Raw genomic sequence first — 25,050 nt, forward strand, 5'->3', positions numbered from 1 at the left:
CTTCCGGAGTCTGCTGATCCTGCGTGACTCACACGCTGACCCAGGCTCGCTCCCGGCGCCCTGCGGTGGTCGTTAAACCTCAACGGACGTGGAGCGCGGGGGGCGGGGCGTGGGGGCGGTGTTCTCGCCACACGGGAGGCCAGCTCGGTGCAAGAAGGATGGCCCCGCCGGGGCCCCTCTGCCTGAGGGCTGGCCACCATCCACGGAGACGCCCACCTGCACTGGAGCTGATTTTCAGCAAGGCCACGACGGTATTAACTTGTCTGTGACCCGAGTGCAGGGTGAAGGATGGGTGTGCTTGTCATTCTGGGCAGGCTTCCTCATTCCTTGTCCCTGAGCCAAGGACGTGGTGTCGGGGGGCCGGCCCCTGTCCTGGCTGCCCAGCCCCCGCCGTCCCCTGCCCCTCTTGAGGTTGGAGCGTGGCCCGAAGGCTCTGGAAGCAGCTGAGGGGACCCGGACGACCCTCTCTGAACGTCGGCCAAGGGCTGCTGTCCCCTCGGAGATGCCAAGGGCCGCAGAGTCGGCTTCAGAGCCGAGCAGGGTCCCCGAGAGTGACCGTGGGCCCCGGGGGACACGGGCTGAGAGAGCTGGTGGCGGGGCCGACGGCAGGAGGACAGCAAGCCCTGACAGGTGCCGGGGTGGTTTGGGAGCAGGTGTCCTGGCCGCCGTCTCCTCAGGCTGCCTCTCCCACTATTTCCATCAGCCAGGGGACTGTGCCGGAGACCCGGGGTCGCTCGTCTCCGTCCTTAGCCCAGCTGGGACGCTCACCCGCGCCTGCTGAGCTTGTGGCCCAGAGGGAGGGTTCCCCCACAGGGCGTGGACGGGGGGGGGCAGGACTCTGGGGGGCCAGCGGAGGGGGGGGTGTCTGCAGCATCCACCTGCCCGAAGGCTGTGAACCGGCGCTTGCTGAGGAGCGAGTGGCCCGCGGTGCCCCAGCCTCCGCGGGGACGTGCTGAGCGGCGCCACTATGTGCGTGTGGGTGGGCCGGGGGGGGAGGGGGGACCCGGCTGTGCCCCACGCTGTTGGGGGCTTGGTGTCGACCGATCGCCCCATGTGAGCCAGACACCCTGCGTGCAGCACACACCTCCCAGGTCCCTCTCCCTCCTGCCGCGGGGCCCTCTGGTGGCACCCCTGCCCTCGTCTCATCCCTGGAGCCCCTGGAGTCTGTCGGCTGTGCGCTGTGATGTTCCCAGAGAAGAGGCCCACGTGGTGGTCTCGGCATCCCTCTGGGTGCCAGGAGGGGAGGGCACGGCAGTGCCCCGTGCACGACGCCCTACGGAGGAGGCAGGCCCCTGCTGAGCCCTTGGTCCTGAGCCTCTGTCCCCGCAGGATGGTGGGCCTCCTTCTGAGGGGCTACCTGCTCCCCGCCCTCAGGCTCTCTTCCGGCCCAGCTCTGTGAAGGCCAGCCCCCCAGACCCCAGCCCGTGTGGGGGCCCTGCGGCCTGGCCCCGATCCCAGCCCTTCCCTCCGCGGGCCCCGGCCATGCAGGTGGGTCAGCATGAAGTCTGGGGCTTTACTCCAGTGGCGATGTCCCGCCTGCTGCACACCCCTCGGAGGGCAGACACCGCCGACGGCCCCGGGGCCTGTGGCCAGTGCGCGGCCCCCTCTGAGGTGCTGGTGTGGCTTCGTGGGGGCAGATAGCCAGCAGCTGCGTCTCTCCTGGGGGAGCAGTGGGGGTCCAGGCCCCAGCCCCCAGGTGACCGCTGTCCCATCCACGGGCAGAGGGGAAGGATTTCTGGAAGGAGAAATGGGGCGTCCTCAGGCAGACCCCGGTCTCTCAACTGGAGACGGCGGTGTCCCTGGGCTCCCTGCGGTCGCCATCCTTGTCCTGTCCCACGTGCTGCTGCTGCGCTAGAAACTAAGTGTCTGGTCCATGTGGTCTGACAGCGTGGAGGTGGCAGAAGTGCACGTGGCTTGATTAACAGAAGGAAAAACGTTTAGAAAACGCGTACGGGCTTCTAACGTTCCGTCGATAGCGTGGCGTTTTTTGGGTGTGCGGAAGTCTGCGTCTGTCCTCGTGCGGTCCGTCCCCGCTGGGCAGCCGCGTTCGCGGCCCTGCTCCTGTGCCTTCCAGCCAATCCTGCAGCTTTATCTGAACACATTTTAGGGGAGGGAATTAGTCTAGGCCTGATTTCTCTTCTTTTATTACCGTCACTTAAGGATAATCTAAATGTAATTACCGTGATGGAGGCATAATGCAATTCCAAATAATTACAGCCCACTGCATGTAAAACTAACAAAACTTTCTCTGCTGATTTATGGGTGCTTTTGGCTCGGCATGAATTTCAAATGCTGCCTCAGGGAGCAGCACTCCAGATAATGTGAGACCATTTTTAAAAAGCAGATTTGTGTAGTCGATCAGGGCCGAGGCATTTTTTTCCTCTTGCCCGTAGTGAGAAATTGGTTGTTACCATAGATCACAGGGACTGCTCCAAGCTCTTATGAAAGATGGATTAATTTCACTAATGCTCCAAAGCGGGCCTTTCACGGGCAAGGCTGTGTGCCGATAACCTCCCCACAGCCTCCCTTTTCTCCGTGGTGATTTATGCCGTCCTTTAGTGGATGAACCATCCTGCCGTCACCATCCATCTGCTGGCTAAAGGAATCCTATTAACAGGGGGTCTGAGCAGGGACTTAATATTGCAAGGTGAGCGATGCGGCAGCCCCCCACCCCGCCCGGCGTGACGTGGTTTCATTCCGCGGCGACAGCCTCTGCTAGCCGGGCGGGCGCCCGGCCGCTGCTGCCCACGCACGGTCGCCCGGCGTCCTCTGGGGAGGCTTCAGAAGTGCCTGGTGACCAGAAAGCCTCAGAACGTAGATGGAGCGAAACAGATCAGTTGACATTCGAGGGAACCCCCAGCCTGTGACGGAGGCAACGGGTTCCCATCTCCGTCCCTCCCGGGTGCGGGACAGCTGTAGGCTCGTGCGTGTGTGAGCACACGCGTGTGTTTCCCGTAGGGGGTTATGCAGTGAAGCCTCACCAGGCGGACACTTGCACCTTCTGCTGATTGGGGTGTGTTCCTGGCCCTGCCCTGCCCGGCGTGACCCGGGGCCCAGCCACAACAGGGAAGGGATGCTCACAGCAAGGGGACTTGGGTCCAGGGCTTAGGGAGATGCCAGTTCCGGTCCTTTCCCTGAGGAGCCGGTGGTCTCGGGCAGGTGGCAGTGTTCGGCCCTGGGTCTGCACCGTGGATGTGGCAGCATTCGCCATGACCGCCTCCTTGGCCCCCCGGTGGAGGGCTGTGGGGCACTCTGTGGGTGAGGAAGGCAGTTTCCGGAAGGACCCCTGACGTCACACCCAAGGACACGTGATCACCCGCGGAGCACAGGCTCTGGCAGTCCAGGAGGTCGCGGGCTGTAACCCCATCTTGTCGTCTTGCGAAATTACTTGGAAATGCCACCTAAACACATTTGTAATTGTAATGAGGAACTTACTTCAAAAGGAATGTATTTTCTGCAAATGTTGCGTCAAAATATTTGGGTGTTGGGGTGCCTGAGTGGCTCAGTCAGTTGAGGTCTCACTCTTGATTTCTGCTTCGGTCATGATCCCAGGGTTGTGGGATCGAGCCCCATGACGGGTCCACGCTGAGTGTGGAGCCTGCCTGGGATTCACCCCCCACCCCGCCCTTCCGCCTCTTAGGTGAATGCGCACACACTGCCTCTCTCTCGTTCTCTCTAAAATGAAAAAAATTCAAAAAAAAATTATGTGGGTGTAATAACGCCATGCTGTTAAAGTTTTTGAGATTTGTTTGCGATGCAGTTAAAAATCTGAAATTTTGTTAGAATCCTCTGGAAATTACAGTTATTACAAATCTACATTCTATGAAAAAGTAACACATTGTTCTCTGCTATGTGTATTCGTTCTATTAATAGTTTCGAACAGTGCTTCATTATTGTAGAAATTTTAAGTGTCTAAAAAGAGATACACCCATGGTACGTGTATTGAAGATATGCATACAGGTGTACGTGCACGGAGACACTTCAGTTAACGTGTAATTGAAAATTGGGAACAGTAATTAATTTTTGGTTAATTAAATTCACAAATGCCTTCCATTTTTAATGGAAATAAAATCAGTGCTGGTTATGTTAAATTCTAGGCAAGAACCCATGGTATTCGGGCCTTAGCAGCACCGCCCAGCACGGGGGGGTGTCTCCTGTCCTGTGTCCATCCTGGCTTCTGGAAGGAACTTTCTGGAAGCAGGGTGGGCGCCTCCCCGTTCGCTCCTCCCCACCCACCCCGGGTGCCATGGGTCCAGCGGAGACCGCAGCCTCGAGGAGTGTGCACGCTGGCACCTGTGGAGCGTCAGTGGATTGTGCGTGAGCAGGGGGAAATCGCAGGGCAGGGCAGGACGGCTGCTGGCCCGGAGGCGGCAGGCGGGGAGGAGCCATCGGAGTCCTGAAGACTTGGTTTCTGAGATCAAGGAGCAAAACGAAGTGACCCACCCCGCAGTGACTTGCTTCGGGTCATGGGAGGTCGGCGCCCGGGGGGCGAGGACCCCCTCCTTCGTGGTGCGGGGCCGTGGCGGGGAGCCGGGGGCTGGCGGCTGGGTGGCGGGTTGCTGCGGGACAGAGGAGCGGGGCTCCCACCCAGGGAGCCGAGACGCCAACGCGCCTCCAAGCAGGCGCGTCCTGCGGAACAAGTCGAGAAAGACTTAGGATGAGTACGTGTAGGCCCTCAGGACGCTAATCAAGGCGCAGACGCAAGGTTTGTGAAACTAAAACAGCCCCAAACAAAGACCGAAAACGGAGGGAGTCTGGGGAAGAGCAGACAGAAACAGCACAAGTGGCGGAAGGCTGTGCATCGGGTGCGTCCGGACCCTGCTGGTGGAGACCGTGGTCGTTTCCGCTTGGCTGGGTGTTTGGGTTTCGTTGTTTTGAAAGGAAAGGTCAGTTAAAAGACACGAGGGGCCCGTGGGGAGGCTCTGGTGCTCCTCCACGAGAAGATCAGAGGGGAACAGTAGGGCGATTATTGCAAGAGGGAACTTTCTGGAACTGAAGACCGAAGTTCTCAGACAGAACACGGGCAGAGGGAGAGCAGGATGGACGGATGGCAGCCTCACGGGCCCGCGGGCGGCGTCGGGGCGGCAGCACAGAGAGGAGGCGGCCTGCGAGGGTGGTACGGGCGGGCGGGCGGCGTGGACGTGTCCTGTGAGGTGTGGATGCTTGGCCGTGGGAGCCCCTGGAGCGTCGGGGCGGTGAGGGAGAGGCCTCCAGAGGTTTGCACCCAGAGGTGACAGTGACCTTGAAGACAGCCCCTCCCCCGGCAGGGCGTTGCCGTGGGCACCAAGCTGGACGCCTGGGAAGCTGGTCATCAGGAGAGGACACGGGTGGGTCAGTGGCTGAGGGGGATGTGGGGTCAGGGAGGGGTTCGTAGCCACTAAATTACTTGCACTAGATAAAGAGTAACCACTGAATGGGCTAGAGCCCCTGTCATTCTGGACCTTTCTCTCACTTGGAACACTTTCCATCAGCATTCAACCGTGGGTCCCGCATGGTTACCCCCAGCACCAAAAGCCCAGGCCCCCCGAGGCCACGTCACCACGGCCGTCCTCCTCCTCTGTCCTCAGAGCGGTTCCTGACGGGATGGCACAGGGACCCACCCCCGGGGCTCGGGGAGACGGGACGTTTCCGTGCAACTTGCTGAAGTATTTGTAAAGTGGAGGCTCAGGGGGTCTCCCCGGTGCCTCCTGGGGGCTCGCGCGGCCTGTGAGCAGAGCCCCGGTCCCACTGCCTGGGCCGCAAGCCACCCTGTCCAGACCACACAAAACACCTGGCTTTGTACTTAGCCTTTGCCCGGTGCAGCAGCCCAGCTGGCCGTGGCTCCCGTGTGGGCCAGCGTGACACAGCACAACCCCTCCCCTCCCTGCCCGGTGTGAGCTCGGCGGACGAGGGAGAGGTCGGCACGGCCGGCCTCTCGCCTGCCCCATCCCATCCCCGCACGAACCAGCCAGAGAGGAGTGTGGGAAACACGGACCCTTCTCCCACCTTCTAGAACACAGGCTGCTTTTAGGGAAAACGTAGCAGAAACAAATACTGGGTTTCTTTGGTCTGACGCCAGGGGCCTGCGCTGCTCCCACGGTTGGGGGCACCGACCCTGGAGCCGCTGGTAGGCGCTCCGGGCAGGGCCTTTGTGGCGGCCGGCTTCCTTCCCTCCGGGCCGGGACTTCTGGAGGGCACGTGGGAGCCGTCCTCTGCCCCAGGCCAGGGCGGCCCGGCCGCGGGCTGGCCACGTCCCCAGTGGCCGAGGGTGAGGTGCTCTGCCTGCACCGGGCGCACGCTGCGGTTCCGAGCAGAAGTCCCCTGGCGGAAAGAGGGTGGGAAAAGCACGGGGGGTGCCCCCCGACCCCGGCCGCTGAGTTACGCGCCCCTCCCCCGTCTTTCGCGCCGGCTGACTTGTGCATCCTGTTTGTTTTCAGTGCAAGTGGTCAAGGAAAGGCTTCGTGCGGACGAGATGGTGTGTCGCGGACTGGTAGGTTTACCTCCGCTTCTGAATTCTGGAACATTCTCCCTGGTTGTGCACGCTTAGTGGGGGGCGAACGTCCCATCAAGAGTTGCCCCGACTGGAAAGCCCCGAGTGCCCACCGCCCTGTGGCTTTGTCTTCGGTGACGCCGTGTGACAGGGAGTGTAGTCGCTGGTCCCCGTGTCCCGTGTCCCCGCACCGGCCCACCAGAGGCCCCACCACCTCCTCCCGTGGGCGTGAGCGTTGCCCAGGCAACCAGCCGCTCCTGTGGTGGTCCCAGTGCGGCCACGGTCCGCTGCAGTTGGCCTGGAGCGCAGGGCAGGCAGCCCGCCCCCAACCCGACCCTTGGGCCCTGCCTCCTTTGGGCTGGCTCTCCATCCGGCGTGGCCGCACCCCTTCTGCAGAAACCCCTTACCTGCTTTCCTAACGTGCACTCACGGGGCCACCGCGGGGCTGAGGGTGCCTGCAGTCTGCACCCGGTCTTAGGGCCTTAGAGGGGCATGTGTCCCGCCGGTGGCCGTGGAAAGGCCTTCTGCTGGCTGAGGGTGCGTCCAGACGGGGTGCCCCATCCCGGGCCGGCCCTCAGCCGCCCCTGCTGTTGGCCGGGAGCCTCCCCAGAGCCCCTCAGGGCTGGCTCTCCCTGGAGCAGGGGCAGGAGGAGCCCCCGGCCGAGCCTCAGACTCACCGCTGGAATCCAGGGAGCACGTAGTGCCCTCGCTCACGCCTGGCCGGCCACCTCCGGCCACCTCGGCACAGAGAGGGCCGGGCCGTGGTGGGGTCGTTAGCTCAGCACACGCATCTCATGGGGTCTTGGGCCCCCACAGGGCCCCTGGCACTGTGACAGCTGTAGCGTGCTTGTGCCACCACACTGACCCCCGGTGAGGCCACCTGTCTGCAGCGACGCCAGGGGCTCTCCGTGGGGCAGGAAGGCTGACGGCTGAGTTCCTGCCTCCCCGCCTCCCCCAGAGCAGAGACCCACAGCGGGGCCGCGGGGGTCCCCCTGCGGGCTTCTTGGGGCTGTGAGCTGGGGGGCTTCTCAGGGGTGAAAGGACCCACCTAGTGCCCCTCTTCCGGTGTCACTGACCCACAGGGAGCAACTGATGGGCTCCAGGAGCATCGCCCCCGCCCCCAGCGGTCCTTGGTGGGGCCCAGGCCTGGGATCGGGCTGCCTGCTCCTGCCTCCTCCACCTTTTCCTCCCTCTGTCCTCCTCCCTCCCCCTCCTCCTCTATCCTCCTCCCTCCCCTCCTCCTCTCTTCTCTCTTCCTGTCCTCCCTACCCATTCCCTCCTCCTCCCTCCCCCTTCCCTCCTCCTCTGTCCTCCTCCTTCCTACCCCTCTGCCTCCTCTCTCCTCCTACCTTCCCCTCCTCCCTTCTCTCTTCCTGTCCTCCCTCCCCCTCCTCCTGTCCTCCTCCTCCCCCCTCTGCCTCCTCCTCCCCGTCCTCCCCATCGTCCTCTGTCCTCCTTCTGTCTTCTCTCTTACTGTCCTCCCCCCTCCCCTCCTTCTCCCTCCCTCTCTGCCTCCTCTGTCCTCCTCCCTCCCCCTCCACCTCTGTCCTCCTCCTTCCTCCCTCTCTGCCTCCTCTGTCCTCCTCCCTCCCCCTCCTCCTCTGTCCTCCTCCTTCCTCCCCCTCTGCCTCCTCTCTCCTCCTCCCTCCCCCTCCTCCTCTCTTCTCTCTTTCTGTCCTCCCTCCCCCTCCTCCCTCCCCTCCTCTCTTCTTCCTGTCCTCCCTTCCCCTTCTCCTCTGTCCTCCTCCTCCCCCTCCTCCCCATCGTCCTCTGTCCTCCTTCTCTCTTCTCTCTTCCTGTCCTCCCCTTCCCTCCTTCTCCCTCCCCTCCGCCTCCTCTGTCCTCCTCCCTCCCCCTCCTCCTCTCTTCTCTCTTCCTGTCTTCCCTCCTCCCCTCCTCCCTCCCCCTTCCCTCCTCCTCCCTCCCCCTCCTCCTCTGTCCTCCTTCTCTCTTCTCTCTTCCTATCCTCCCCCTCCCCTCCTCCTCCCTCCCCCTCCTCCTCCTGTCTTCTCTCTTCCTGTCCTCCCTCCTCTCTCTCCCTCTTCCTCCTCCTCCTTCTTCCTCACGACTCTTCTTGGCCTGTGGAGAGTTCCTGCGATCATGCCATGTGATTTTCTTTGACAGGAAACAGCCCCCTTCTCGGCTGACCAGACGCGTTTTAAGACTGAGGCCGAGGCCGCTCGTGTCCTCTCTGACCAGGCGGGGGGACGTCTGGGTCAGCCTGGAGCGGCCGCGGGGGACACGCACGGGCATGTGACCCTGGGGCCCGGGCCCCGCAGGCCCCTCGGGAGCTGGGCCGAGACGGTATAGGTGGGACGCCAGGTGCCCGGCAGCTCCAGCCTTTGTCGCCACGTCTCCTTTCTGTCCCTGCAGTGCCTTTGACTTGGTGAACATCCATCTTTTCCATGACGCTTCCAATTTGGTCGCTTGGGAGACAAGCCCGTCCGTGTACTCGGGGATCCGGCACAAGGCTCTGGGCTACGTGCTCGACAGGTGGGTGCTGAGCGTGCGGCCCTCCCTCCCCGCCTCCTCCAGGGCTCGTGGCCGCTGCTTTTCAGCTGCTTTTCCTCCTCTGTTCTTTCCTATTTACCAAAACACAAAACCTGCCAACGTCGACCCGAATCCCGCTCCCTGTCCCAAGGCTTGAGCGGTCCCCGCGAGATGGACCGGAAGGTGGGTGGCCTCACTTTCTCTCCCGTGTTGTGGGGGAGAGAAGAAAACGTGCCCAGAGCTGTGGCCCCACGGAGGTGTCCGCTGAAGCGTTGACGGCCTCCCGAAGGCTCAGAGACGCTGCCGTGTGGGTTCCACCCGCCACAGACGGCACGCCCGCCTTCCTGTGGCCCCAGCCCTCTCACCATCCTGGTGTCGCCGGGCTCGGGCTCCGGGCACCTGGGAGCGGCCCAGGCTGCACAGGCTCGGCTCCCCCGGCTCCGCCTCCCCGCAGCCAGGTCCTGCTTCCCGGGCCGGGGGCCACGCGCCTGGGGGGGGTGGGGGCTCAGGGGTCTTCCGGGGTGTGCCCCTCCTGCCCGGGCTTCCGCCTGCCTCCGCCACTCCGGCTGTTCGGCGCTCCCCTCAAGGCTGCTTCTCAGGACCTTCCCACCCCGGGCCCCGTGAGGCCCACCACCTGTCCCTGACCCCGCCGCGTGTGACCTTCCGCGGGGTCAGGGCCAGAAGGCGTCTGGGAGGGAAAGGCAGCTCCCCGCACCCTGATTAACGGGTTGCGTTTGGTCTCAGCCTGGCGCCCCTCTGGGTTTACAGACGGACCTTGGCTGGGGCTCAGCATTGCAGTGTGAGTGTGTGCACGGGGCTGTCAGGGTCTGCCCAGGCCTCGGGTGGAAGTCCTCCCCGACCAGCTTCTGTGTCCTGAGTGACGTCAGTGACCCTCCCGGGCCTGGGGGAGCGGTCGCTACCAGACAGGGTCTCCCCGTTTCTGCCCAGGCGAGCTCAGATTTCCCCGGGGCCCTGCCACACCCCACCTCTGCCCCCGTGCCGCGTCTGCATAAATGTGCCAAGGGCTTAGACTCTGACGTTTGACCCTTCCCACGGGCACCCGGCCTGGCCCTGGCCTGAATGGGGCCTCACCCCCACGCGCATGATCCTTCTGGATTCCTCATGGGGTTCCGCAGGGATGCGCTCTGGACAGGGAGTTGGAAGGCGTGGGACGGTGGCCATCACCTTAAGGGACCTCGAGACCAGGGTTCATGCCCTGTCTGGGCACCCTGGTTCCTGCTGCCGCTTGCCAGGGACACACATAGGAGCTGTGAGCGTAGGACACCGGGGTCTGGTTGTCCTGCTATAGCTGATGCACACGGAGGGCCTGGCTCTCAGCCCAGAACAGGTTCTGTGCTGGCTGCTCTTGGGGGTCTCAATGGCCTCCCGGGCTCAGGCTGAGCTGGGCGCAGAGAAGGGACTGACCCGGGCTGATGGACCGGTGGAGAGGGCCTGAGCCAGCCTGAGCTCTGGGCACACCAAGTGGGTCTGGGCCCCGTACCCCCGCATGGTGGCCCGTCCCGTGGCCACTCACGGTGGGCCTCCCCCTCCCCTGTTTTCAGCCAATCCCGCTCTGGAGAGCCCCCAACGTGCAGGCCTCAGCAGTGCCCCATCTGAGGCCCTGGGTTGCTGAGAACACCAGCACCGCTCGAGCAGGTTGAAACACTCAGGTGGGTGCTGACCCGCCAGCACCTGGCCCGGAAGGCCGTCTGGTCCTAGGAGGCAGGACAGGGACGTGCAGGTACATCAGATACACAAGAGCAGCCCTCTGGGCAGGGGTCACCTTGAAGGAGCCGTGGCCTGGCTCCCCGCCCGGAGCCGCTTGGCTGGGGCGCTGCGGACGGGACAGCGAGCCCGCGGCCTGGGAGCAAGGCCCTGGTCCAAGGTGCAGCCACGTGCGGGTCTTCCGGCCTGATGGTTCCGTGTCGGCTGCGCCCGCTCGCTGGGGCCTCCCGCGGAGCCTGGGGGCCGAGACAGAGGTCTCGGTGACAGTAGTCGGGTTGGTTGTCGGTGGGGTAGGGCATTAAAACGTGTCCTTGCCCCAAACTGCTGTTCCTTCGCGGCCTGCGGGAAAGCAGCCTCTGGGTTCCGGGGCACTTTTCTGCAACTTTGCATTCCCATGAATGGCTTCTGTGGGGCGCGCAGCCAGCCGCAGATCCGGGCCTCCGCGGCGCAGGGCCGGGCCGCCCGGCACAAAGGGCGGCTCTGTAGGAGCGGTGAGTGACGGGCCGGCCTTTCATCGCGCGGCTAACCTTTTGGCGGCCACCAGCAGACTGCATTCTGCTCTGCCGGTGGGGAGGACAATGCCACCAACAGTGCCCCATTCACGGCGTTGGGAACCTCCGGGAGCATTGTCCGCCGTGCTCCGGGGACGCAGGGGGACGGCCAGGAGGCTCCTGAGAGGGGAGCCTGCCTTCTCCTGGCTTGGTCTCCCCGTAGCGTCGCACCCGGGAGCGGTGGCGCATGCGCCCGGCGTCCCGTCCCCGAGCGCTTGGCGGGGGGAACGCCGGGTGGCAACTCAGAGGCATTCAGTGCCGTGTGTGCGGATTTCCTGGAAATCGAAGATGATCCCAGAGTAAAACCCTACTCTCAAGAAAGGCGAGAGACAAAGTCCCTGTGTCTGAAGCGTGTGCCCCCCACAGTAGCGACGGTGAGCGCCGTGGAGCCCCTCCGTGCAGCGCGGGGCAGTCTCGCGGACGCTGGCGCCCCCCGGGCCGACCCGGAAGGGGCTCCTGGAGGCGGCAGAAGATGGGTCCTCAGGGTTAATGGGGTGCAGCCCCTGGGGAACCCCGCGCTTTTGTCACAAGTAACGACCTCTGTGCTTCCTGCGCGGCCCTTACTGCCTCCTGCTTCCTGTGCGACTCTTGAGCGTTTTGCTTTTAATCTCACAGGAGGTTGGGGGAGACTGTCCGCTAGTTAGCGCAGTGTCGGTCTGAGGGGTGGGGAGCGGGCGGCGCGGGGGGGCCCCCCCCGTGCATCCTGGGGACCCCTCCTCCCACGGGCACCTCCAGGTCGACCGTGGGGACGGGCCTGCCCGCGTCCCAGACGTAGTTCGGCACCTGGGGAGCACCTCGGGGATTAAAGCAGAGCAGAGACCTCGGACGCTGTCCTTCAGAGCCGCCGGCACCGAAACTTCCTGACGTCCCCCCGAGCTCTCGGCCGTGAAATGAGATTTTTTTCCACAAGTGACAGGGCGCTTCTGTGTGTCCCCTTTGAGACGTGGCCTGGCCTAGTTCAACAGAAACATTTTACATTACAACTGTGAAATCCTGGCATAAAGCGCCCCGTTGTCCCCCCATTATTTTCTCACAAACACAGTCCATTGTCACGGCGCTGAAGTTAATTTGATCAACATTGGGACATTTAACTTTTATGTCCAGGCAAAAGAGCTGTTTCATGCTCATTTTGGGTATTCAAAGGAAATGATTGCCAGAAAAATAATGTTGCTGCGAACAATTGGGAGCAATTAGTTTCCCAGGGAGAGGCGATGTGATGCGCCCCGCCACACAGCTCCCCTTTGTGGCCTCCCGGGCGGCCATCAGTCAGCTGTCAGCCGCTCAAAGAGCCTCCAACCCCAACGTTTCTCTTCGGGCCGTTCCCAGAACTCGCCTGGCTGCTCAGCGGGCAGAAGAAAAGCCACTGCGTCTCTAGGCAAAGGCGAGCAGGGCGCTGAAGACGTGGGTCCTCCGGGACGCGCCCTCCGCGTGGCCAGGCGCCGCACGGCTTCTCGCGACCCTGTTTCCTGCCACGGGGAGCAGGCCGCGTCTGTCCTCCGGGGCCGGAAACGCGCCACCCAGGCGTCTGACGGCCTGGAGGCTGAGGCGGCCGTCGCCACGTGGGTGTGTCTGACACGGCGTGGCGTCCCGGGGCCGCACGCGGGGCGCCAGAACCCCGAGCCCCTCAGTCTGCGGGTCTGTGTCGCCGGCGTGTTCACGGCTCAGGCGGGGGCGCGCCCCGGGGGACTGTGAAGTCCAGTGGCCGTCCCGGCACCCCGAGCTCCCTACGCCCCACATCTCAGACGAGCGGTGGTGTCTGTTTACAGCCTCTCTCGTCTTCCTGAGGACGAGCCCAAGCGTCCAGAAAAGCCGGGAAGACCCGACGACAGCGTGTGCCCTCCACTCGGCGTGGCCACGTCTGTGTTTCTGTGTTCGTCCTGTGTGTCCTTCTGTTTAGAAACGAAATGCAGGCACCCTTGAGCCTGCGTTCGCTGTCCTGCTCCCACCCTCCTTTCCCGACACTCCTGTTGGCGCTGTCCCTCGTCCGTGTGTCCCGTTCACACCCGTGTGCACCGTCCTGTGCTGCTGTCATGCAGTGATGCGTGCAGGGGCACGTGTGTGCAATCTGCCTTCTCCCGCGTGTAAGCGTCCGTAAGCCGCGTGTTCCGCGTGTCCCCATCTGCAGCTCCGGCCTCCGGCCTCATCCCATGCGAGCCCTGACGGCCCCTGCTCGTCCACTGTCGTGTTGGCATTCGTCTTGTTGGCGTTCTGCTAACAGGACGTTGTCGCGAGCTGTGGCCCGGCCGCTCTGCCCTCCGAGCGGGCCGCCTGGCCAGCATGTGTGCTCATGCCGGCCGGGAAACGCGGCTGGTTTGCATTTCCACGTCGCGTCCTGAGTTCGCCAGCAGCTCTCCAGGACTCTGGTTCTGGTGCAGAAAAGGCGTATTTAATGTCTTGATGCTATTTAAAGGGTGTGAAAATGAGAATTGCTGCGGGGGAGCTGAGAATGAGCCCCAGCCCGGTGCCCTCGAGTCGTGCCGCGACCACTCCAGCCGAACCCACGCGGGGGCCGAGGGTGCGTGTGCTGCCTGGGGCCCTCCAGCACCGACAGCAAGCTGCCCTCCACCAGGGACGCTCCGAGGCGCCGGCACGCGCTTCCAACAGCCGGCAGGCCGCGGGGTACCTACCGTGCCAGCCACTGTCCCCCCAGTGCCGAGCCGCAGAGCTCCCCACCTCGGGCCCCTCGGGCAGCACACCCTCAGGTTTCCAGGCCCCGACACCCTGGCCCTGGGGACTGCCTTGTGCACTGAGTGCTCACGGCTGGCCGGTCAGCGGGCCGACACTGAGGCCCCTCGGGCAGGTGAGTTCTTGGGACGTTGCCTAACACCAGGGAGACGTCCAGGTGTCTGTGAAAGCCTGCCCGGCATGGGCCCTCGAACAGATTTTTCCTGTTTCCCTTTGTGAGGTCCGTTTAGCTGTCTCTGCCTCGTGTGCATCATACGCAAGCCTCCCCAGGCTCCCTGGTGCCGGCCGACGTCACGTCCGGATGACTGTCCGCCTGGCGGCCGGCCGGCCCGCACACTCTGGTGTAGAATGAAAAGTGATGTGGAAACTAGTCTACCTGCTTCTAGGAAGGTGAAAACAGATCCGTTTGCTTGCTCGAAACAGCTTAGATGTGTCTGCAGCAAACCACTCAGGTGTTGAAGGTGAGAAGAAACTTCCAGAGCTCTAAGATGCCCTGCCCGGGGGTCGGCAGTCTTGTCTGTCCAGCAGCGGCAGCGGAAACAGGAGAGCAAAGGGAAGGAACGGTCCTGGTGCAGTCGGGTCACCGTCTGCTTCCCGAACCGCACCAGGCTCTGGGGGTGTCGGGTGCCGTCCGTGCCTCGCGGGACTGCTCACGGCTCGCCCACCCGCCCGCCCGCTCCAAGGCCACCGGCCAGGAACATTGTAGCTTCTGAGTGTTGGAGCCGTGACTTCCTTCAGGGGACGTTGTCCCCATCCTCCGAGGGGGGGCACCGCTCGTTCACCGAGACCCGAGCCCGCGACCCCTTCCTTGGCGTGCGGGCCTCTGTGATACGGCACGTGTCAGCGTGGCTTGTCACATAATGAAATCGCCTGTCAAAACAGAAAGAGACTCTGTTTTCAAGGCCTAAAAAATTGATTTTTATGGCTCTTCTTGTAATTCTCTTTCTGAATTAGGCACATGATATTGATGTGGGCCTACTTTTTAATCATAATAGCGTCTGACAAGGTAATTAATTTTAAAACAAGTTTTTTCTCTTGGCCCAAATGGCACTATATCGAAATTAAACGTGAGTGCCGTGAGGGCGGCGGGCCTGGCACTCAGGTGATTGCCTCGGCCGTGACAGCCCTCCATCTTGCACACCACGCGACCTTTGGAGATGGTGGTGGTTATTGATGAGCGTGGGCCATTCCATCAAAGGAGCAGGGCGGGCGTGGAAACGTGATCGAGTTTAGGTTTTAATGATGGTGTTACAAGAGCCTAGCACTGCTGACGGGACCCCTGCGGGGGCCACGCCGGCTCCTTGCCGGGGCTCCTGTGGGGGGGAGCGGGGGGACAGGGCCGCGGGCCACGGGCATCCCTGTGCGCCTCCATGGCGACAAGGCCTGAGGAACCTCGCGTTTCTCACTCTAGACACGCTGGAGCTTTTAAGCCTCCATTCAGATGCTAAATCTGAAGTTTGTCAGTTTTTTAAAGAAGGAATTCACCTCCCAACGCCTCGTACCGTTTATTAGCCAGCAGTGGGCGGCGTCCATAATTCCCGTCCCGGGCGTCAGCTGTCCGCACCTTCTGCAGCCCCTGTCCCCTCCCGTCACGTCAGCTCGATGCCTCGAGCCCCGTGAGGACGGGTGGCCTGTGTCCAGCACCCCCTCCCCACCCCCCCCCCCACCCCCGCCGCCCGCTGGAGGCCCTGTGCGCGTGAGCCCAGGGTCTCTGCCGTCTCACGAACGCCCGGCCTTCCAGTGGCCCCAGGCCCGGAGCCGACTTCCTCACGTGCCGTCGTCGCCTCCGCCTGCTCCCGCCACAGCCTCCGCGCATCCCGGAGACCTGGAGTGGCGCCCTGACCCCGGTGGCTTCACACACCTTCGGAACTTTCACGGACCCGAGGACACGCGAAGTGCCGGCCTTGCACCAGCACAGAGGGCGACCGCAGCGAGTCGTACCAGAGCAGGTGGGATTTCTCGAGGCAAAGACGAGAGGAGACGGCGTCAGCCCGGGAAACGGTTACGGATTGCCGGGCGCGCGCGAACTCCGGTCCCTCTCATTCGTCTCTTCCGCTGCGGGGGTAGACGGAGAGCACACGCGTGATGTGGGTACACGCGCCCACACGCATGCGAGGCGTCGCCGCGCACAGGGACACCACGTACACGTGGCACGGCTGTGTCCCCCCTCCCCCGCTGGTGGCACGTGTGCACACACGTCTCCTGTGTCCCGTCTCTGCGGGTCACGTGTGAAGCGTTTCCCCGAGCTCCGTGCTCGCGGTCCCAGGAGGGGCAAATGCGTAGAGTGCGGAGTGGTGAATCGTGCTCTACGTGCGGCGTCCTCGAGGAACACGAGTTCCCGTGCCCCCAGCGGACGGAAGCTGGCGGATCTTAAAGACCAGACGTGTGGACCCTGTGACATTCGAAGGGTTTGCCCGGCGAGCGGACGCCCTCTTCTCTCGGCGAGGGAAAGTTGCAGTGTTGCTTTGGCTCCGTTTTTCTTAAAAACATAAATAAATAAAACAGAAAAGTGAAAAGCCTTTGAGGGGCACGAGGTCACGTGTACTGGCTGGGAGGACGTGCGTGGCCGCACTGGGTGGTGCCGGTGTGACCGCTGATGGCTCGGACGACGCGAGGGGCTTCGGGGGTCCCCGGGCACTGGCCAGCCTTCTCGTTGCCACGTCCCGGGCTCCACGGCGACAGGCCGGCTCCCCGTGTCAGCAGCGGCCATCTTGTGGGCGGCGTTCCTTCTGACCCACGGAGTCCCCCCGATGGCGCCCACCAGGCTCTTGCGTCTCCGGGCCTTGGCGGAGTGATGCCCACGGAGCCAGCCTGGCCAGGTGGCTCTGCCTCTGCTCAGGGAGGCAGGGCAGGCCGGTGGCGTCGCCGAGCCAGGCGCAGAGAGAGTCGGCTGGGGGCAGAGGGGGGCGGCCTCCTCCCGGTTCACACGCACAGTTCCGTTTCGCTGAGGGGACTCTCCGTCTCCCGGGGAAGCCCCTGGGGACAGGTGCCCTCAGAGCAACATGCATCCCTGTGCAACCTCCGAAAACAGAAATCTGTCCGCCTGATAATGTGACTGACCCCCCAGTGATTGTATTCTCTCCGCCCGAAATAGCCCCGGAAGGCCTCCCGGCAGCAGCATCGCCACCGCACGAAGAGCCCTCAGCTCTGGTGAGGAGGCTCCCTCTCAAGAGCAGAGCTCGCCGCGGCCTCTCCTTTCCCGTCGGGGCTTCTGCATCCTGGATCTGGACCCCGACCTCCACGGGGGAGGGGAGGGGGACGGGAAGGATCGGACCCCCAACCTCCATGGGGGGAGGGGAGGGAGGCAGGAAGGATCGGACCCCGACCTTCATGGGGGGAGGCCAAGAAGCCCATGCTGCAGGCGTCCTGACGCTGTAGACATTCTGGAGACCTTTCTAGGAACCTACACAGGATCTCTGAAGAATTTTTTGTTCTAAAGGAGTTTAAGAGCAGAAGAAGCTTTAGCCTTTTCAGGACGGCAGAGGCAGCTGGCTTCCTGCTGCCGGACTGAGTCCCGTGCAGGGCAGAGGCAGGGGAGGAGGGGTGGTAGTGGTCCTGGGCCCGTGCGGATGCGTCAGCAGGTGCCCCCACTAGGACCCTGACCGTCTTATTCCTCGATTAAAAAGTTTAATTTGTACAAGGAAAGGAAACTACTGGTCGTCTGCAGTATCGATGATGTATGAACGTGTCTTTCGTCTTCAAATTCACGTGTGAGTTAAAAGTTCCTCCAATTAAAAAGGAAAACAGGATGTTTTGTGGAACATAGCTCGATGACAGCAGTTCATGACTGCGAGAGAAATGGGGAAATGGTGGAGGCGACTTTTAAAGGAACTGTCAGCCAGAAGGCCGTCGCTGTGGAAAGCGGCCTTAATTCCAAGTGTGCAGGGTAGATGGAGATCTCAGAAAGGCCCGTGTGATTGGGGCAATTGTGTGCTGCACAGACTGAGTGGGAAGAGCGTCGCGTGTTTAATAAACGGTGCGGTCGATCGGCCGCCGGGAAGATCGCTGAACCGAGATCCCTGCTTCACGCTGTGATTCCAGACGGATTAAAGTCTAACCACCAAACTCTGCCTTAACGATGGTGGGAGAGCCTGGCAGGGGCTCGGGCTTCTGGAGAGGACGCACGGCCAGCGGCTGGCACACGCACCCCCGGTGAAGCTTACGGCGCGTACCGGGCAGAAACCGCCGGGAACTGCGCGGAAAGCATCCACGGACCGAAAACGTGGATCACCACCAGCTTACAGGGAGCCTTCCGGAATTAAAAAAAAAAAAAAGGGAAGGGTTGAAAAGAGAAACAGGCCAGAAATAAGTAGACACAGAAACACAGGTTCTGACAAGTACCTGACAAGGCAGGTGGCCTCTGTGGTGGGGAGGGGCGGAGGGCGCAGTTGAAGCGGAAGCGTCGTTTGTTCCGCAGACGGGACGGGCTGACGGAGTGCCGGTGAATTCGCCGCACGCCGCCTGCGCCTTTGCGGCACGGGGTCGCGGGCCTCTGCAGAGCCTGGACGCCAGGAGCCTGCGCGTCCCGTGAGCCCTTCGCTGCCAGCCGCAGCCTGCAGGGACCCTTCTTGTGACCTGGGAGAACGTGCCGAGCCGGAGAAGGCGGCACGTCGTCCTGTGATTGGCCCTTTCTTCTGTTTCTCAAGCTAACGAGTCAAGTGACAAGAGGCTGAGTCGGTAAGCGACGCCCGAGGCATTACCGGCTGTGCCAGCTTTCCCGGTAACCGGTGGCGCTTTCCGAGTTAATCCGGTGCAGTCCTCGCCCTGGCCTCTGCCCGCCTGACAAGATTCGATCTTAGTCCATCTTGGGATGGGCCCGTGGGAGGGACACCCTCCACCCTGCACCCTGCACCCCGCAGCTCTGTCCCTGCAGACGCGTGAGTGGAGCCACGGCAGTGACGCGGGCTCCCCGGACGTCCCTCCCTCTGTGCCGACCACACGCACCGTCCCGCTGGTCAGCGATGGCCGTCGCTCTGCTTTCCGGTCGGAAACGGCCGGCACCTTGCTCTGCCGTCGGAAGCGAGCAGCGGTCGGTAACCACGAGGACTTGGGGTCTGAGCGGTTGTCGCACTGTGCGTGAGGGGCTGCTCGCGCAGTGGCCGCCGTGTGTGCGTTTCAGTGGGAAGATACCAAGGGGCTGCGGTTGACTTAGAACGTGTGGGCAAGACGTCGGGGAGGCAGCGTCTCGCTTTGAAAAACAGACGCGGTTTTGTGCCTTTGAAACGTGGAAACAGAGTGTCACAGACGCTTCCAGAGCTCACTCGCGTCCCACCCCACCTGGGAGGAGCGTGCAGACTCCCTCCCCCTGCGTCCCGAGTCCTGTGCTCCCAGCTAGAGCCCCGTTTCCCGGCCTCGGTCCTTCCCCCGCACCGCCTGCACCACCCACTGGCTGCGGTTTCCCCAGGGCCCTGGCCCGTGCTGAGGGCGCGTCCGCGCTGAGAGAGCCGCGCTGTCTGTCTGGGGGTGCGGGGAGGGGGCGTGGAAGGCTGGTGCAGAAGCTGATCGCCCGGCGTGGCAGTAACGTGGTCTCCTTCTCTCCTCCCAGAATCGTCGACCAGCGATTCGAGAAAGTGTCCTACTTTGTGTTTGGAGATTTCAACTTCCGGCTGGATTCCAAGTCCGTGGTGGAGGTAGGCGCCGCTCCCCGCCGTGGCGGGAGCCTCCGCCGCGGTCGACGGGTTGCGGGAAAGCCGCAGAGGCTGTGTTTGCGCTTCGCGGGCAGGTGTGACCTTGCCGTTCTCACCGGCCATGTTTATGGCAGAAATTCCTAATAAATTCCTAATAACCATGTGTCGCTGTCAAAAGGGGGCCATTATTGGAGTCCCTCGGACTTCTGAAGCTAATCAGGTGACCCATCGCCAACCGGCGGGACGTGACGCCCCGCCGTGAGGGCTGTTTTTGGCCGTGAGACGCCCAGGAAGCCGGCGGGGAGGTGTGGCTGGAGGGGGCTGCTTCTGCGGCGCCCAACGGGCAGGCGCTGCTGGAGGCCAGTGTCGTCTTTCGCCGAAACATTCGTGGCTGTCACTCGCTTCTCCGGAGCTTGGAGGCCGTGCGTGTCCCGGGCGCACCCGCAGGGCCCTGGCCGGACGCCCCCTAGGGACAGGCACACGTGAGAAGTCTCGGCCCTGTGGGTCCCCGTCGTGTGACCATGGAGCCTCTCCTCCGCCGGCACAGCCGTGACCCCGCTGCCTGTGCCGAGCCTGCACGGGGAGGCCGGGCGGCCCACACCAGGAAGCCCTCTGAGGGCTCGCCCGGCACCCGGCTCACACCGGGTAGAGACGTGGCGGCCGTCAGGCAGTCACCGTCCTGTCGGCGTCACCATCACAGACGCTGCCACACGGTCCTCGTCCGTCCTCCGTAGAGGTCGGCCCCGAAAGACAGACGGACGCGCTCTCGTCACTCCGTAGCTCCCCTTGGTTGACGGAGATGAGCAGCGTGGTGTCGACGTTCTCCTGTCTGATGATGCAGCTCGTCTGACGGCTCCTCAGCGGGCGTGCTCACAGGCGCACGTGTGTGAATGTTCGGCTACGTGCTGGTCGTGCCTGGACGCTCACCGACAGCTGGGAGAGTGTGTGTCAGCAGCGGGGTTGTCGGCCCCCGGTGTCTTCGCTTGCTTCTGCTGGTTTTTCTCTCCTCACTTCGGGGCCGGAGCGCTCATCGGTCCGCTCTCAGGCCCTGCAGCGAGCCCGGGAGCACGTCTGTCTCGTTCAGAGCTGGTCCCGTGTCTGACGCTGTTGGGCCCCCGGTGCCCTCGCCAAAGGCCACCGCCCCCGTTGATTTCAGGCCACTGGGGGCGTGAAAAGCCACATTTCGATGAGATCCTGACCCTCTACGCAGGGGTCGCTTCTCACGTTGCTCAGGACGGTGAGCCTGCCGTGCACAGAGGGGCCCCTAGCTCATCCTTCGCTCTCCTCCCTGAGCCGAGCCACCTGCAGAGAAGTAAAGGTCCTTCGAAAGACCGAAGCTGGCCAGGCGGGAGCTGCCCAGCAGCTTGTACGTGCGGAAAGGTCCGGGAGGTGTTGAACGGGGCCTTCTCTTCCCTGAGAACAGACACCACGAGGAGGGGCAGTGCTCCGGCTCGGGTCAAGGTCGCTGCAGGTGTGCGTCCGGACCTGCCCCGTGGCTGTGTGGCGCACAGCACGGCTGAGCCCCTGGCGGGTGCTGGGCCGAGAAGCCGGCCACAGCCCGAAGAGTGCGGTCGGTGGCGCAGTTAGGGCCGGCCCATCTGAGAATGACGCTTCCTCCCCTACAGCGGGAACGCGGGCTGCTGTGCCCTCCGGGGAGACGGCTGAGGGCTGGGGCCACTCTGCGGGCTAGCAGATATGCTGGGTGCTGTCTTTATCTCATAACGTGCCCCCCACTTCCTGACTTGTCCTGTTTCCTAAAACAAGGGGCTCCTGCACACAGGGGTCGCGGCAGACAGGAGGGTCTGTCTTGCGAGTTGGCGGGAAGTTTTCCCAAGAGCAGACACGTTTTTCTCGAGATCACTAAGGAGCCTCAAGAATCTCTAAGTTGCTGATAGCCCGCAATGTTCCAGGATTCCTAAGCACCGCTATCTGATGGGCTGAGTTTTTAATAAGTGTCTCCAGCTTTCTATTCCCCTTCCTGCAGGAAAAGACAGGAGGTCTTTGTTCCGATTGCTTTCCCATCACAATTACCTGACACAGATAAGGACTTATTTGAAACGCTATTTTTTAGGAAACGATTCCCACAACAGCTGGTTTTCAGAAGGAGAGCAGCACACATATGTCCGCCCCTCCTTGACCCCACAGGGTCCTGCCCTGGGCCCCCAGCCTCGTCTTCTGTCAGCTTCGCTGCCCCTGGCCCCAGCAGCTCAGGGTCCCGTCCTCCCGGGGCAATTGGCGGGCAGCCCAGCGCCAGCCCAGAGGAGCTCGGGCCGCCCGCACTTCTGGAGCTGGGAGGGTGAGAGGCTCCGTCCCCTTGCCATCGTGTGCTCCTCCCCACCTCTGTGCACCTGTATGACGGCAGGTGCAAAGCGTGGCGTGAAGTACTGGGAAAAGTAATAAATGCGTATTTGTGCGGCCCCTCCCTCCCCCCATCAGGTGGTCGACCGATGAAACCACCACTGTGTCCTTGTGTCCCAGCGTGAGCGTTTCTGTGTGTCCAAATCCCTGCCCCCTACCCTGCCGGGAAGCCGCACGGTGGCAGTGCTGGAGAGGCGTGGGGGGCCGTAGGCGGCTGGAGGTCCTGGGGACTCGAGGGCCGAGCCACGGTAGACTGAGAGCGGGGACGCCCAGGGCGCATCGTGGGGAGACCAGGGTCTCCCATCGGGGGCGAGGAGGGTGTGTGAGGGCCTCGGAAGGTCAGAGAAGCCTCTCCCGACGGAAGTGAGGCAGCTGGGCAGCTGTTTCGACCAGCGGCTCTTCCCATCGGTGCCGGTTGGAGGTGCTGGGCTTGATGGAGCAGAGAGGTCTTCAGCTGCTCCTGTCGGAGGCTCTGGCCGCCAGCAGGAGACGCGGCCTCCCCGGGAGCCTGTTAGTTGGGGACGTGGGTCTTTCGCTCACGAGCCAGGGGCACGTCCCAGGGCTTCTGTTCAGTCCGCGTGAGTGTCGGGACAGGACAGCGCATCTGAATGCACCCGAGCGCCACCGGGCAGACGGCTCTTCTCCACCCCCGGCCTGGGAAGGCCCACGGGCCGCCGAGCTCGGTTCCCGGGAGCAGCGAGCCTCGCCCAGCGACGTCCCAGGACGCTGCCCGCTGAGTGCCGTTCCGGGACGCGTCAGATTCGGCTCTGTGGCACCTCCGCCAAGAGTGGGAGGGAAGTCCGTGGGCTTCAGTGGAATCACTTGCTCATTAAACAAGTGCGCTTACGATCCGTCCTTCAATGTTTGGAGGCTTTTCACGTCCACGTGGCTCTTTAAAGCCTCAGGATAAACGGCCGTTGGTTCGCCAAAACTTCTAATTACATTTTTGCATAGGGGTTGCTGTGTAAATACAGCAGACTTTCGGGAGATGATCGTGATCCCAAATGCATGGAATATGACTTTCAGTTTAGAGTTTCTAAGGACCGTTGGGTCAATGAAGATGTTAGCTGTGGAGCCCAAGACCGTTCTCGAAACCCGGGCAGCAGCATCAATACAGGCATCAACCACTTGTGAAACTTCCCTGGAGCCCGAGAAGTCGAGGCGTCGCGGAGTAAACCGAGGAAGCAGGTATGGGTGCCCCGCTCTTCCCAAAGAAAGATCCAGTGGTTCCTGAGAATTGTGGACTGACGCCCGGGAGGAACCTGGTGCCCGGTATGGCGGGTGATGTCCCGGACCACCCCCACAGGCCAGGCATCCCCTCCCCAGTGCTCTGCCCTCATGCCCCCGCGTCACCGCCAAGCCGCCAAGGCCCCTCCCTGCCGGCCTCACACACGTGCTGCTTACCGAGAAAGTTCTGACCAATCTCGTGCCTGTTCCTGACTGAACACATAGGACACGGCGAGCGCACGGTGCAGCCTTCCTGTGCCGGGCCCTGTGCCGCCACGTGGCAGGGTCCTGGGCTGCTGTGACAAGGACCACACATGCGTGTTCCCTCAAGGTCTGGAACCTGGCACTCCAAAGTCAAGGTGGCCTGGTCGTCCCTCATCGTGAACACGCGGCTTGTCCTCCACCCCCTGTCCTCATTGTTCCCTCATGTGGACCCCAGTCGTTGACCTTGGGGCCTATCCTGAATCCAGCCTGATTTGTCTCGGGATCCTTAACTAGTTACATCTACAAAGACCATACTTTGCAACAAGGTCACCTTCTGAGGTCTGGGTAGACATGAATTTGGGGGACACTCTTCAACCCTGACAGCGTGTAATGCTGGATTGGCATATCTCCCCACCACTTGACGAGCTGAACACTAACATAGTAAATGTACTTCTTGGCAAAGGTATACCTGAAAGTAAATTGAACTGAAAAAAGAACAAATTTTTTTTGTCGGTGATTAATTTCAACAGCGTTAGTCAAGGTGCCGTAGGTTATTGAATTGTGAAATACCACGTAAGCACGTCTTCTGGAAAATCAGAATCTGCCAATGGCATGTGGCATGGCTTTTTAAAGGAGCTTTTAACAGTAAAAACAATTGATAGAAATTTTGTGGGAACCAAAGAACATTTCTGCACGCTTCCTGAGAGTCTGAGTGCGGCTGGGTGAGCGGTGGTCGGCTCCTCGAGAGGACAGGTGTGGAGAGGCTTCAGGAGTCCCAGGCCGGGGCCCTGAGTCCGGCCTCTGCAGGTGTGGATCCAGGGCCACAGGCGGGTGCCAGCAAGCCCCAGGTCACTCTGAGGGACAGGCTGCCTGGCCCCCGACTCACTTCACTTTGCTTTTTTCTTCCAAATTAACTGCATAACGAGGATGCGACAGGGACCGGCCAGCACCTCCAGGCCCCTGTGTTGGGGCTGCGGTTGGGGAACCACAGCCTGAGAAGCGCCTCAGGTCGAGCCCCGCACCAGCTGGGGTGATGGGCCCCGCAGGTGTGCACGCAAGATGCCCGCCTTTCACGTGACGTGGACGTCATGGCTCGCGTCCCCTCTGGGCTGGACCGTGCCCGGGGCGGCCCTGTCGCAGCCTCGATGTTTCCGGAACACGCGTGGGAGGCTGCCCTCTGTGTTCTTAGAGGCCGTGGGGTCCTGCGGGTTGTTGGCCTTTCCTGCATCACATTCTCCTCCTTCTGTCTGTTGAGTCCTCACAGCCGGCAGGGAGTAGATAGAAAGACCATGAGGCCCAGGGCGGCTCCGTGGCCCCGGGGAGAGCAGAGCCGCCGGTTTCTTTCCCACGGCCTGGACGGTGGTTCTTGTTTCACAGACGCCCGTGGCGGGTTTGATACTCTGATTTTGGTTACGGCTTTGCGGTCGGCTGCCCCAGAGCTGGAGTTTCTTCCACGTCTGTCCAGCCGATGTTTCCTGCGTGCCTGTGGTGCACGCCAGGGTGGACGTGTGGCCCGGGGCCCTCGTGGCGACGGTCCTGGGTGCCGGGAGAGCCGTGGGGGTGGGTCTGCCAGCCCGGGGACACGAGTGCTGTGTTTCGTCCGCCCCATCCTCTTGGGAGGCCCAGGAGCAGCCTGAGAACGGCGGCGTCCAGGGTGTCCGTGCTTCCCGTGACCCTGTTCTTGGAAGCCCCTGCCCTTGCGGGAGGGCCCTGT

At 62.6% G+C, this 25,050-nt stretch overlaps 1 protein-coding gene across 2 annotated transcripts in view; it reads left to right on the forward strand.

The window, feature by feature from the left end:
- The window catches only part of INPP5A (inositol polyphosphate-5-phosphatase A), a 175,787-nt gene that overhangs the window by 117,000 nt on the left and 33,737 nt on the right, over positions 1–25,050 (forward strand). For both annotated transcript variants that reach the window (XM_042960550.1, XM_042960549.1), the window contains exons 7-9: positions 6,417–6,469; positions 8,843–8,962; positions 19,466–19,550. In XM_042960550.1, the coding sequence (XP_042816484.1) occupies positions 6,417–6,469; positions 8,843–8,962; positions 19,466–19,550 (258 nt within the window). The remainder of the gene's footprint in view (positions 1–6,416; positions 6,470–8,842; positions 8,963–19,465; positions 19,551–25,050) is intronic.

This window comes from Panthera tigris, chromosome D2 (assembly GCF_018350195.1).
Source record: "Panthera tigris isolate Pti1 chromosome D2, P.tigris_Pti1_mat1.1, whole genome shotgun sequence".
NCBI classification, from domain to species: domain Eukaryota; kingdom Metazoa; phylum Chordata; class Mammalia; order Carnivora; family Felidae; genus Panthera; species Panthera tigris.